This window comes from Trichomonas vaginalis, chromosome VI (genome assembly GCF_026262505.1).
Source record: "Trichomonas vaginalis G3 chromosome VI, whole genome shotgun sequence".
NCBI classification, from domain to species: Eukaryota; Parabasalia; order Trichomonadida; family Trichomonadidae; genus Trichomonas; species Trichomonas vaginalis.
Window position 1 is genome coordinate 6,481,788 of NC_067208.1, and position 13,157 is coordinate 6,494,944.

A 13,157-nucleotide genomic window follows, 5' to 3' on the forward strand; every position below is an offset into this window, starting at 1 on the left:
TCACTAATGTAAAAAAATAAACGTTCTCACTTACAAAAGTATTGCAACTCCTCCCATTGCTGTGCTTCATATAACAGCTCATAATCTTCTGACTCACTTTCTTCTTCATATAGGTCAAAATCACTGTCATAGTTTATACCTGTAAGTTTTGACAAAGCTAATGAAACACGTTTACCGTTTGTATCAGTTAGTATACATATCAAGGGTACGGCGGCACTGCGCGCCTCCTTATCCATTATATGTGAATTTGACACTTTACGAAACCGTTAACGTATATTTTACAACACTAACGACTTCACTAACGAATTCACTAATGTTTTCACAAACGACTTCACTAATGTAAAAAATAAACGTTCTCACTAACGTTCCCACTAATGTTCTCACTTACAAAAGTATTGCAACTCCTCCCATTGCTGTGCTTCATATAACAGCTCATAATCTTCTGACTCACTTTCTTCTTCATATAGGTCAAAATCACTGTCATAGTTTATACCTGTAAGTTTTGACAAAGCTAATGAAACACGCTTACCGTTTGTATCAGTTAGTATACATATCAAGGGTACGGCGGCACTGCGCGCCTCCTTATCCATTATATGTGAATTTGACACTTTACGAAACCGTTAACGTATATTTTACAACACTAACGACTTCACTAACGAATTCACTAATGTTTTCACAAACGACTTCACTAATGTAAAAAATAAACGTTCTCACTAACGTTCCCACTAATGTTCTCACTTACAAAAGTATTGCAACTCCTCCCATTGCTGTGCTTCATATAACAGCTCATAATCTTCTGACTCACTTTCTTCTTCATATAGGTCAAAATCACTGTCATAGTTTATACCTGTAAGTTTTGACAAAGCTAATGAAACACGCTTACCGTTTGTATCAGTTAGTATACATATCAAGGGTACGGCGGCACTGCGCGCCTCCTTATCCATTATATGTGAATTTGACACTTTACGAAACCGTTAACGTATATTTTACAACACTAACGACTTCACTAACGAATTCACTAATGTTTTCACTAACGACTTCACTAATGTAAAAAAATAAACGTTCTCACTTACAAAAGTATTGCAACTCCTCCCATTGCTGTGCTTCATATAACAGCTCATAATCTTCTGACTCACTTTCTTCTTCATATAGGTCAAAATCACTGTCATAGTTTATACCTGTAAGTTTTGACAAAGCTAATGAAACACGTTTACCGTTTGTATCATATGCTTGTATAAACTTTCCATTATGCTTGTAGTCATAAACGCTCAAACTAACTTTACCCTTTCTCCCTCGTATCTGATAGAATGTATTTTCACGAGGAACGAAGAACAAATTCTTGAACTCATGACCGTTGTAGTTTGTTATCTCAATAGTTTTCGTCATTTACATCCAAATAAAATAAAAAAATAAATGATATCACCACCCTCACACGTATGAAAACATAGCACAAAAATAATGTTTAGGTGAAGTGGTGAGATCTCACCTGTTTTTTCACCTGTTTTTTCACCCTAGCCGCAAAGCGGCTCTGACCCTTTGGGTCTGTTGAATTCATTGTTTTATAACTCACTTCCTTTCTCCAACTCTTCTAACTTCTTCCTAAGTTCAGCAATGTTGTCATCATGAAGTTTAATCTTTCTCAAAATTCCTTCTTTATCTAATGGTTGCTTTATCTTTCTAAACTGAACTCTACCATCCTTCATTTGATGAACGTAAAAACCTTCTGGAATAGTTCCTGATTTAATGTATTCTACCAAAAACTTTTGTTTCATTGCTTCAGTGACTTTAGTCGTCATTTCAATCAAATAAAAATGTTCAAATAAAATAAAAATAACGTTATTTTTTCAGTAAGGAAACGCAGGAGTTTTACGATTTATTTGAGGAGTAGGTTCTGGTTTAAATGTTGGAGTCGGTTTAGGAGTTGACTTTTGAACAGGAGTTTGTACTTCCATAGGTTCAGGAGTCATTGAAGGTTTTGCTTGTGAAGGCGTTGGTTTTGACGAAGGTGTTGGAGTTTGTTTAACTTCAGCTACTTCAGTATTATTTACAACATTTGCTTTATTTCTTTTCAACATCATAACTGCTCCTGCTGTAGCTAGCAAACCTAGTGGGAGACCATATTTTATATAAGGACTTGACCAAATGCTATTTTTGACAGGAGCTGGTGGAACACCTAACCTTGGTGAAACTGCTCTTTGCCATTGTGCAGCTCGTAAGAAATATTCAATAGGTGCTCCATAATCGTTTGGTAAAGTTTGTTTCATAGATGGTGAAGGTTCACGAGAGCTTGATGAAGAACTCATTTATAAGCTTTAAAAATAAACGTTCATCCTTTATTCCTCACCGTCGTCAGCTGCTAAGTTATAGTCGTCAAGTCTTATTATTGGTATGCCTGACTGTCTTACTTGTATTGCAAAGCAACAATCCCTCATAAATCCAATAAGTGGCTTTGGTACATTTTCAGTTGCTAGTTCAATAGGTCCTTTAACAGACAATTTGTATGTTATTGGAGCAGTAGATGTTTGACCTTGCTGGAAGCAAAAGTCCACTTCTGTTGGAAAACCACATAAGAAATGTGTGTTGTCATAGCTATCCCATTTATGTTCCACACTACCATCATCCACCAATGACCTCATAACATCTTCATTAAATCCTATCATATCATTGTTTGTATTGCAGGCGTTCGCAACCATTTCATAAAATACAGGTCCATATGATTTTTCAGGTTCTGCAGGCATATTTCCATAAGCTCCCATGGAAAGCTGAAGATATTTAAACTTAGGGTTCTCAAAATTAACATAATAGTTGTCTTTCTTTCTAAATAGTGCCCAAATACTTTTAACATTAATAGGCGTATAAGCTGCTGTAAATGTTGCACTTGAACTATCTGTATTCTTTGAGAATGAACCGTCCATAGGAATCCAATCCATAACTTTAACAGGAAAACATAAAGCCTCGTTTGTATAATGTTCTACAAGTTCTGTATAAATGTTAGGGTCTAAAGAGAATGACTTTGGATGAATGAAACATTCATTAAAATCCATCTTTGTTCGAAATAGTTGCTGGGTTACAGTTGTAATAGTAACTGTTCCACTAGCTTCTACTGCCTTCGTTATCATAGTGAATGGTTCATTCCATGGAACAAATTTATTTGTCGGTGGATTTGAATCTGAAGCAAATGCAACTTTAAGAGTTGGATTGAAAGCAATGATATCATTTACAGATATAGATGTGCATTGTAAGGCGTCGCTACTGAACTTTACTTTAAGCTGAATGTTTCCTGCAAAAGCTGGAATAAATCGAATAGCTTCTAATGGAAGGAATCTTCTAACAGGAATTCTTAAACGAAGCTTAAAATCAAATGATTTTCCTGCTGTAATTGGACCACTAACAATTTGTCCTGTTCTGCATGTTCCCGAATGACTCCATACATCTTCATGTCGAGTCTTTGAGAAAACATCTACTTTCTTTATTTGTTCGGTAGTTTGTGAGTTTGAAGTTATATATGCTTCTTCTCTTGCGTTGTCTTGAGAATATACGATACGACCATTTGCAAGGATTTGATATCCAGCAACTGCATAGAAAGCGTCATCGAAACCAATCCAAAATCCTGGTGGTTTGTTTTATTGGAACCTGAACCAATTTCTTTATCTGCAATAAATTGACCTTCCATTTTATACGTAATGAATGTATTGTAAAGGTCCAACATATTTTCACCAGGAGGTGAGAGATTGAATGTTACCCATGTGTTATCTTTAGCAGTTCCAGGTTGTGATGGAATCTTTGCGTCAGAATATTTTCTATTAGTGTCACCAATTTGAACTGCATTGTCTATGATATCGAAATATGAGCGAATCTGATGAATATGCTCTGCTGGAGTAAATTCGTTTAGCTGTTCGTTCTGCATGTATTTACTTCAGATAAAAATATCTATTTACTTCATTATTCTCACTCTTCTTCTTGGTATTCGTGGTGGAAGTTGTTTCTTGACATTTTCAATGAACTGTACATTCTCTTTTGTCTCAACTTCTTTCACTGGTGGGTCAGGGTTCTTTGACTCGGTTTGCTTTTCAATGAAATTCACGAACTTTGCAATAAGCTCTTGGTTCGTTATTGAAAGTACATCTGGCTTCTTTTCTTCTTGTTCTTTTGGTGGCTCAGTTTGTACAGAAGGTTTTATATGGGCTTCGTGGGCTTCGCCCTTGCCATGCACCTTAATGTTGTCGCTCTCTGTATTCGCTAATGGTACCTTTCTTTTTCTTACATATATTTTACCATCTTTACTCTGACTTACGTAATAGAAAGGATGTTGTATTCCTCTTGCGTCATTTAATATAATAGACTCTCGCTCTGATTTTGACAAGCTCATTTTACATCGGTTAAAGTTTTAATTTAGTTTTTTATCTGCAGTCAAATGACTCAGACAAGCCCTACGGACAAGACCCAAGGTGTCATAGATGTTGAAGCATTGAAGAAAGAAATTCGTGAGCAAATTTTATCCGAACTGAAGGAACAAAAACAAGAACAAAAGCCAGAGAGACCAAAGAGAAAACTTAGTGAAAAACAACTTGCTGCATTAGCTGCTGGAAGACAAAAGAACCCACGTTTGCTGGCGAAGAAAGCTAGAGAAGAAGCTGAAGCAAAGAAAGAGTAAATGGTTTATTTTTATCCAAACTAAATGTATAGACAAATACCTTTATCTGTTGCGTTCAGTAGTGAAAACCCTGACGTCAAAATAAAGGGGAACAGAGTAACGTTTAAGTTTCCAACAGACTGGATTGTGAACATAAATGAAGAGAAGTACATTGGCATAACATCTATGTATATAACACGTGCTTTCAGAAAGGTTGACTTTATACTTCAAGTCGAGATAGAAAATGACGAACAGTCTTTAAGCGCCCAAAACATTCACATATACAAATACTTTAAAGACGATACAACATTGTTGCAATGTATGATTTCATTTAATGAAATGTTCGAGAAAAAGTTCAATATTGAAGTACAAACTTTACAGCCTTTACGTGAGTTTCTTGCACAACTGAAAGAAGAAGGTAGTCAGCCACAACTTATAGACTTTCATTATGAATTTAATGAAAATGAAGATGGAACTCATGACTGTCAATTCATTGTATTCTCACCATTCAATGAAGTCGCTAAAAAGAAAGAAAATCCATTACGTATAAGATTTCAAATCTCCGAACCAAGTGATGATTTTAAGAATGTTTTCAATTATGATGCAATGCTTCCGAGGAAAAATGAATTTTCAAAGATTGTAACACCTGGCATTTGGGATAGAAAGCAAGCAATACTTTACTCTAATATAGCCAAAGGCGTTGAAAATGAGTTCATTGGTCATACAAGAACTTCACCACTTCCTAACCCTAAATACTATAAATTAACTGGCTTCAATCGTGAGTTTTGGATAGACATGTACTCCACTCATGACCATAAATGTCCAGTGTTCTTGCCTCCAGATGGGAAGGACTGTCTCTACATTGAAGCACAACTCTTAAACTCTACCATCGCAGTATTGTAAAATCTACGCTAGCTTTATTTTTATCACGAATGACCTCATTGCTGACAAAAATAAATGACCTCAGAACTTCAACTTACGAATAAAGCTTGTTTTAGTCGTTATTGAAAAGTTGAACTTTTCAGCAAAGCAAGGTTGACATGACTTACATAAGTCGAATGCAATCTCTTGACCATCATGAAGTGCTTTGTAAAGTTTCATTAAACTGAACTCAGAGTCTTTGTCATATGTTCCAACAGGTATGTGAATGTTCTTATCTTCATTGTAATAGCATTGTATAGCTTCAGGAAACATTTCATTAGCGGTTAAAGCAATAACATCTTGCTTCACGCCTTTCATTCTGCAGTGAAATGCAACTTCATTTAAATCGTTAGTGAGTAAGTCTATGTAGGTCTTCTTTCCACAGAAAATACTTTTATAAGCTAAACTTTGTTTTCCAGGTGTTATTTCTGCAAAGTCGCTATGAAATTGACCAAGGTTCTTTCCTATAAGTTCGCGACCATATCTCTTCTTAAACTCTGCTGCAAGCTTTGGGATGTCTTCATTATATAAGTGCATACTGTCGGTATCCTGGTAAAAGATTTGAAGTCCCATGTCCTCTGCAGTACAGAATACTTCATTCATAATACGTTTTGACATAGACAGAATATTAACACCAAGTGGACAGAAGTTAAAGTGTCTGCAAATGCTTTTCGTTAGCTTGAAAATAGTTTTATCTGAACCATCCAAACCTTCGAACTTCACTATATGGTTGTAATTTCTTATAGCATATCTTATAGCATCTTTGTCATCTACTATGGTTATTTTTGACTCAATAGGAGATAGAATAGTTTTGCCATAAATGCTGTTCAGAATGAGTTTTATAATTTCTTGTAAGGGGTTTTCTTCTTTCTTATACTTTAACCTTAACTCAAACAACTTCTTTACTTCATCTCTTATTCTCATATCTCTGTTTCCATCGTAATAGTATCCTTGCAACACTTCACATTTGACACCTTGATATTTTATGAGGTCTTGTAATGTTATATGGTCAACATACATGAGACAGCAAGTGTTTGAACTTCTTGGAACGTTAAGTTCTGGATTTAGTTCAGGGTCGCAAACTATTAAATGAAAGTGTCTGGGTATACCAATCTCTGTTATCTTAATGAGAACAAAGAAGCCAGACATAAACTTTTCACCAATGGGTTCCTTTTGGTCGTCATCGAATAAATGTCTCATGAGATACTCTGTGCTTAACATTTCTTCCTTCAATACTTTTGGAATACCTTCTAAAGTATAAAGTCTTGCTATAGCTGAAGGATATAATGAAACAGTGTCGAAGTCAGCAATGAGTTTCTTTTTGCTCTTTTGTTTCATGTTATCTGACAACATACATCTTCCACCTTGAATGCATCTCGAAATAAATTCTCTTGGTTTATTTGAGAGGTCATAAAGATTTCCATTCGGGAAGTATACTCTGTTCTCAAACAATTTGTTAGCAATAGAACAAATACTAACGTAGTCATAAACGTTTAAATCAAACTCTTTCAATAAGTCATTGCGGAACTTTACAAAACCTTCTCTTAAAATTCTTACATCTTGTTTGCAGTAAAACGTGCTATATTTTTCTAAGTCGAAGTGGTTTTCATCTATTCTGCAACCTTTGATGGAATCTATGTTCTTCATAAATGTATCTGCATCATGGATAAACTTACATGCTTCAGAAATGACACCAGTTCTGTTGTCATTTGCTAACAAAACACTGCTGTAGTAGTTATATGGAAATACTTCTTTCGGTCCTGTTTGTAAGTTAAACATAGCAGGAAATAGTTTAAGCTTCTTATTTATAACACTGTAAGAGTCTTTTATAATAATTGCCCGTCCTTTATATAAACCAGTTATTTGCATTGTTCGTGAACCTTTAATGATGGGAGTTCCTTTCACTTCTGTCATGTGTCTTAAGATGAAGTTTATGTCATAACTGAGGTTATGGAAATATATTAAACTCTTGTCAGGAAGTCTTTCCAAAAATTCTGTTGCACAGTTTTGACCCCAAATACTTTCACTAACTGAACCATCTTCACTGTCATAACAGATGTTAAAAGCTTTATGAAAGCCATCCGTACTACACTCAAAGTCAGCAAAGAAAACGTGCTCAGGTATGAATTTACATTTAGCTTTATTTACTTCTTTTGACTCTGCTTTCTTCTTCAGTTGTACACAATACTTTGGAGCATATGTCAAATCTTTAAATGGTGCAAGGTTCTGTTTATATAAGTCAGTAGTATATGTGAAAAGTTCTCCATAAGAAATAGGTTCGAAATATTTGCACTCCCACAATGTTTTCATAACATCCCATAACGGTGTTGTTCTATCATAACGAACTACATATTTATCTTCTCTCTTTGTATAAATCTTCATCTGTTTCTCAATGTTCATTCCACCACACTTTGAAGATTTCTTATAGTTTCGAATGAAATATGTTGTCATTGGAAGTCTTTCATTTAGCATGTAGTGGTCTTCAACAAGAAGTAAGTCAATAGTTCTAACAGTTTCGCATTCTTTTGGTATATATCTCTTTATTTCATTATGTCTTGAGTCATTGAAATAACCAATGGTAACATTAAATGCTATACCTGTTGCGTCAGAAATTTCTTGTACTTTACTTTGAGGAAAGTCTCTAACACGAATGACTTCTCTCATGTGGTCAATAGTTTCTTCATTTACTCCAGCCTGAATGCAAGCATAAACGAAACAATTGTCCTCTGTCATAAGTGTTGCAGTTCTTTTGTTCAGTTCATTGAAGATTTGGTAGCGTTCAAGATTTATAGGTAATGCAAAGATACTTCCAGAACTGACCGCTTCTCTTCTTATAAAACTTCTTTTCACCATTATCTTTCCAAAAGCTTTCTATAAGTGCTGGGTTTCCTGTTTGCTTAAGAGCTTCCAAAATGGCTTTCTGGTCATTTGTCAGTGTGCTTTCATCTCTATATGGTCTCTTTTTTGGTTTGCCTTTCTTTACATCTGACATCGTTAAGCCTTCATATTCTGTTAAATCATACATCTTTATTTCGTAAGATTCTTTATGTTTGTCAAGAAGAAGTCATAGTGCATTTCAACAATACCTGCAGCATTTGCTTCTATCTCTGATATAAAGTTCTCCTTCAAGAGCTGATGTAGTAATGTTCCAATATTATTGAGGTTTAACGTAGAACATTCATACTTTCCACCAAGTTTATAACATACCATCCATCTCTGTTGGAGTTTATTTTAATTTTCTCTAAGAGTCTCATGAAAACCTTACCAAAATGTTTGTGTAAGTAGTCTCTGTTTGGTTCATCTAAAGCTTCGATGTTAAAGTCAATGAGTCTATTGCCTGACTTCACATTTCTCTTCCTATTCTCTTCATCTTTCTTTAACCATCTCTCACCTTCTTTTGGTTTGTCGTCAATGGAACGAATGACATCGTTAGCTTTGCGAACTTGTTCTATAGCACTTTTAAACATCTCTCTTCTCTGTTGTTTCAGTGTGTCGTCTCTTCTTCTTGTTTCACCAACGTTTGCATTTGTTATGTCAAACATTTCTCTTCTTACTTCATGAGGTATTGAACGTCTATGATATAAGTCAATAGCAACGTCATTTAAAGGAAATGCTCTTGCATGGACTTCGTCCTCGCCGCGTTGCGGCTTTATGAACTCATGAATTCTATCATAAGTTATTTCACCATTATAGTCATTGAGGATGTCAGCGAGTGCCTTTTTGTTTGTTGTGTAATGTTTTGCTACTTCTATGTTAGCTTCTGTAAGAAGTTGTTTTATTTCCGAGTGTTCTAACTTAGACAACTTCCGATACATCTTTAGTAGGAAATAAAAAAAATATTTTTGAAAAAATTAGATTAGATTTTTTTAAGTTATTTTTCAAAATAATTTAATATTTTTATTTTAATGAAACACATGCAAGATTGCAAGTTCTTTTCATACAATGCTCTCGCTACTGTCATCAAGAATGAGTTCAATAATGCTTCAAACGTCAATGTTATCTTTAACAAGAAGTTTGTGAAAGAATCTAAGTTTGGTCAGTATGTCAGACCATTAGCTATTGTCATTGACCGCAAACGTTATACTTCACAAGAGTTAGCAGTAGTTTTGAAACAAAAGAGTTTCTTCGTGAATGTCAAAGATACTCATTATACTGTTATAAAGAACTCTAATATTGACTTCTTCAGTATTGCTATGAATCTTTCCGAACAGAAAGAATATAAGAAGGGTGAAACAAATGTGAAATATTATTCTTCATCTCTGAAAACAATAACGAACAAAGATGTTATACAAAAGTTCTTACCAAAGGTTGAAGAAGCTTCTATTGACATTGACGAAGGAAGTGAAATGGTTGAAGAAATTGACCCTGACGTCATTTAAGCAAAAATATATTTTTGGTTAGTCTTCATATCGATATTTTACAACAATTCCCCAATGTATAAACTTTTCATACGCTTTTTCATAAGCTTTATATACCTTCAGAAATTTTGCATAATCTTTAGAAGCATTTAGATATTGTTTAAATGCTTTGTATGTCTTCAGAAATTTTGCATAATCTTTTACATGTTGTTCGTTCTCTTCTTCTGTCATGAGTTCCGAATATTCTAAATTCATGTTCTTTCATATGAGATAAAATTTTATAAAAAAAATAAAATTAGCTTAGATTTTTTTATTCTTCCTCTTTGAAGTTATCGAAATATTCTGTTATTTTTTCCTTCAGTAATGTTAAGTCTTCTTTGAATGTAAGTATTGTGCAACCTTTGATGTCATAGTGTGTTTGAGGAAGAGTATTTTTGACAATTTCCTTTATTTGCTCATTCGGTGTCATTGAAATCGGTAAGTTTTCACGATAGAACCAGTTTCTGTCAGATTTGTAAATCTTAGCAAGGTCATAAAAGCTTTTGTTGTTTCTTCTGACTAAATGCAACATAACCATATCTCTATCTTCTTCTTTCTCCAACTCTTCAGTATATATCATATACTTATAACTCTTTTCCTTTCCTTTTGGTACCGAACGTGGTATTCTTTTCTGTATGCTTTTGTCTTTGGATTCAATGACTTCATCTTTTGCTTGAAGTTTCTTTTCCATCTCTCCACGTTCTTGTCTATGAATTTCGTCAAGAAGTCTGTAAACATGCCATGCATAACGAGGAGAAGCCCACATTGCAACAGCATTTACAAGAAGTCTATGTACATACCAACCTCTTAAATTTATTGGCAAATTTTTACGATTTTCATGTGTTTTATGCAAGACCGATAAAAGTCGGTCTAGAGAAATTTCACTGTTTTCATGAGTTTTAGGCGACCCCGAAGGAAGTCGGTCTCGCTGTGCTTCACTCAAAAGTTCTTGTGTGCTTTGGTTTTTGAACCAGTCGTCTGCGTGTTTAGTGTCTGGAGCAAAACATGCTGTCAAAATACTTTGCATTTGGTACATATCGTCTTTGACCGAACGAATGAGACGGAGTTGTTTGTTAAACTGAACCCACTCGTATTCTTCATTTATGGCTTCATGGACTATAACTGTTGTTGTGTTCTCTAATGTTGACATTACTGTCTTTACATACAAAATAAAAAAATAAATAAAAATAAAACTAACATTATTTTTCTGTGTTAAAGAAATGTTAAAAATTCAGGGTTACATATGTGAAAAGAAGTCACGAACAAATGAAGGTCATAAGATTCAGCACATAATTCTGAATTGAATGGTGTGTCATACATGTCAAGCCGTCAAGAATTGAAGGAGATACGAGGCTATAAAGATTTTGGATATTTTCTGACACACACCCTGAGGGAAAAGTGACAAAACACGACGATAGAAAAAAGTGACAAAATGGGAGAAAGTTGTTCCCCGACCAAAATGCAATCATGTCGAAAAAGTGACATTTGTAAAGTTAGACGATAGGATTTCCTGAAAAAGTGCAAGACTTGTTCTGAATCAGGACAAGATTTGTCTTGAAAAAATACAAGACTTGTTCTGAAAAAATACAAGACTTGTTCTGAAAAAATACAAGACTTGTCTTGAATCAGGACAAAACTTTACAAAATGTAAACTTTACATAACCGTTTCTATCGTACATGATATTTAGTTGACATTGTAAACTATCTTCATGTAAAGTATGGCGGTTTGAAACCGTCGGGAACCTTCACTTTTTTGACGAACTTTCCGCAGCAATTTTTAAAAATTTGTGAAAACTCAACGGTTTGACACGTGCCATATGTCATTTTACTCAGAATTTTGTGCTGAATTCAGCAAAAATAATGTTTATGTTAGCATGTTAGATCTAACACGTTTTCTAACCTCTTTTCTAACATAACTATTTACAAGCGTTTTACATGGTATATGTTGCGATGGTTCATGACTTTAAACAGTTTTGTAGCTTCTATTTCTTCTTTTAGTACATCGAATGTTTTAACAATGCCGAAGGTTTCTTTATATTTCTTCTTGATCAGATAGAAGGAAATCGTCAGCAGTTGGATAATTTTTGTTCAGAAATGCTAACATGTCCATTTTATCTTCTGCTGGCTTTTCTACTTCTTTCTTTAAATCTGCATAGTCGTTTCTCATTCTTTCTATCTCTTTGACGAGTAGTTATATTTCCTCATCGCTGCCTTACATTTTGAACATTGCGGGTTCATTTTTGCGTTATACATTGAAATTTGACCTGCTAAAACAACTAAGGCGTCAATTGCTCTCTTCATCTCAAACATAGCGGGTCTTAGTTGTTCGTTCCATACTTTGCCTCTTCTATCTTTATCTCTTATTTCCCAAACACATTCAGCAACTAATGAAACAAAGTTATCGTAGGTCTTAAATTCTTCAGATTTATATATGTCAGAAACATTCTTATAAACCATGTCGCAATCTTTGTCCATAACTTTATGGTTGCAATGAAAACCAAGGAATTCATAATTTACTTTACGTATGAACTTCTTTATTTCTACTGAGTCAGTTGTTTTGACTTCAATTTCGTCGAATTCAGGAATAGTTAGTTTTTGTTGTTGGATTTCAGGCAATTTGGGTAAATGGTCAATAATGTCCTGCATTTCATAAAGATACTGTTCATTTGTTTCATCTTTCGCACTACAGTCTAAATTACTTGTTAAAAGTTCTTGCTTTATCTTCTGGATTTTTGTTTCGAAAGTATATGAAGAAGGAATGAAGCTTTTCATCTCTACTAACATAGATGTTGGATTCATGACTAACGAGTTTGGTGCTGTAGTTTGAATTGTTGTTGTGCCGATTGTTGAAATCATATCTTTACATACAAGATAAAAATTTTTCTTAGAAAAAAATTAGCGTTATTTTTCTTTCATAAGGAAATGTCAAAAATTCATGATTTTCGAGAGTTTTAGACCATGTTAGAAAAGTGGTTAGAAAACGTGTTAGATCTAACATTCTAACATAAACATTATTTTTGGTGTAAATTTATGAAAACATTAATAATTCCATGACTGTTCTCATTCATGTCTGATTTACATCTAATGAAAAAGTTTAGAAGAATTTTCTTATTCTTTCTGGCATATTTTTGTCTTTCCAGTACTCCCGCTCTAATGGTCCCAGATGAGTTGGCTTTGACTCTCTCAAGTTCTTAGATGGTATAACA

General features: G+C 34.2%; 11 protein-coding genes and 2 pseudogenes across 13 annotated transcripts, besides 1 other annotated feature; 3 read left to right on the plus strand and 10 right to left on the minus strand.

Moving 5' to 3' along the window:
• Positions 1 to 13,157: part of a mobile genetic element that runs on past both edges of the window.
• Positions 1,066 to 1,386, minus strand: TVAGG3_0816500 (uncharacterized protein; the record flags this gene model as incomplete). The annotated part of the gene is made up of 1 exon (XM_001295556.2): positions 1,066 to 1,386. The coding sequence occupies one exon, from the start codon at positions 1,384 to 1,386 to the stop codon at positions 1,066 to 1,068; it is 321 nt and encodes a 106-aa protein (XP_001295557.2).
• TVAGG3_0816510 (uncharacterized protein) lies at positions 1,560 to 1,796 on the minus strand (the record flags this gene model as incomplete). The annotated part of the gene is made up of 1 exon (XM_001305162.2): positions 1,560 to 1,796. One exon carries the CDS (start codon positions 1,794 to 1,796, stop codon positions 1,560 to 1,562), a length of 237 nt encoding a protein of 78 aa, XP_001305163.2.
• On the minus strand, positions 1,845 to 2,303 carry TVAGG3_0816520 (uncharacterized protein; the record flags this gene model as incomplete). The annotated part of the gene is made up of 1 exon (XM_001314375.1): positions 1,845 to 2,303. One exon carries the CDS (start codon positions 2,301 to 2,303, stop codon positions 1,845 to 1,847), a length of 459 nt encoding a protein of 152 aa, XP_001314394.1.
• On the minus strand, positions 2,334 to 3,907 carry TVAGG3_0816530 (annotated as a pseudogene). Its single transcript has one exon. A coding segment is annotated over exon 1 (1,574 nt).
• Positions 3,935 to 4,369, minus strand: TVAGG3_0816540 (uncharacterized protein; the record flags this gene model as incomplete). The annotated part of the gene is made up of 1 exon (XM_001314376.2): positions 3,935 to 4,369. The coding sequence occupies one exon, from the start codon at positions 4,367 to 4,369 to the stop codon at positions 3,935 to 3,937; it is 435 nt and encodes a 144-aa protein (XP_001314395.2).
• Positions 4,415 to 4,654, plus strand: TVAGG3_0816550 (uncharacterized protein; the record flags this gene model as incomplete). The annotated part of the gene is made up of 1 exon (XM_001314377.1): positions 4,415 to 4,654. The coding sequence occupies one exon, from the start codon at positions 4,415 to 4,417 to the stop codon at positions 4,652 to 4,654; it is 240 nt and encodes a 79-aa protein (XP_001314396.1).
• On the plus strand, positions 4,973 to 5,527 carry TVAGG3_0816560 (uncharacterized protein; the record flags this gene model as incomplete). Its single annotated transcript, XM_001314378.2, has 1 exon — positions 4,973 to 5,527. A coding segment is annotated over one exon (555 nt), but the record flags the coding sequence as incomplete, so codon positions are not given.
• Positions 5,597 to 6,157, minus strand: TVAGG3_0816570 (organellar and viral DNA polymerase type B; the record flags this gene model as incomplete). The annotated part of the gene is made up of 1 exon (XM_051247854.1): positions 5,597 to 6,157. One exon carries the CDS (start codon positions 6,155 to 6,157, stop codon positions 5,597 to 5,599), a length of 561 nt encoding a protein of 186 aa, XP_051083329.1.
• On the minus strand, positions 6,444 to 7,468 carry TVAGG3_0816580 (organellar and viral DNA polymerase type B; the record flags this gene model as incomplete). The annotated part of the gene is made up of 1 exon (XM_051247855.1): positions 6,444 to 7,468. A coding segment is annotated over one exon (1,025 nt), but the record flags the coding sequence as incomplete, so codon positions are not given.
• On the minus strand, positions 8,453 to 9,369 carry TVAGG3_0816590 (annotated as a pseudogene). The gene has a single exon. A coding segment is annotated over exon 1 (917 nt).
• Positions 9,460 to 9,933, plus strand: TVAGG3_0816600 (uncharacterized protein; the record flags this gene model as incomplete). The annotated part of the gene is made up of 1 exon (XM_051247856.1): positions 9,460 to 9,933. One exon carries the CDS (start codon positions 9,460 to 9,462, stop codon positions 9,931 to 9,933), a length of 474 nt encoding a protein of 157 aa, XP_051083331.1.
• TVAGG3_0816610 (KilA, N-terminal/APSES-type HTH, DNA-binding family) lies at positions 10,223 to 11,101 on the minus strand (the record flags this gene model as incomplete). The annotated part of the gene is made up of 1 exon (XM_001314379.1): positions 10,223 to 11,101. One exon carries the CDS (start codon positions 11,099 to 11,101, stop codon positions 10,223 to 10,225), a length of 879 nt encoding a protein of 292 aa, XP_001314398.1.
• On the minus strand, positions 12,177 to 12,807 carry TVAGG3_0816620 (organellar and viral DNA polymerase type B; the record flags this gene model as incomplete). The annotated part of the gene is made up of 1 exon (XM_001314381.2): positions 12,177 to 12,807. A coding segment is annotated over one exon (631 nt), but the record flags the coding sequence as incomplete, so codon positions are not given.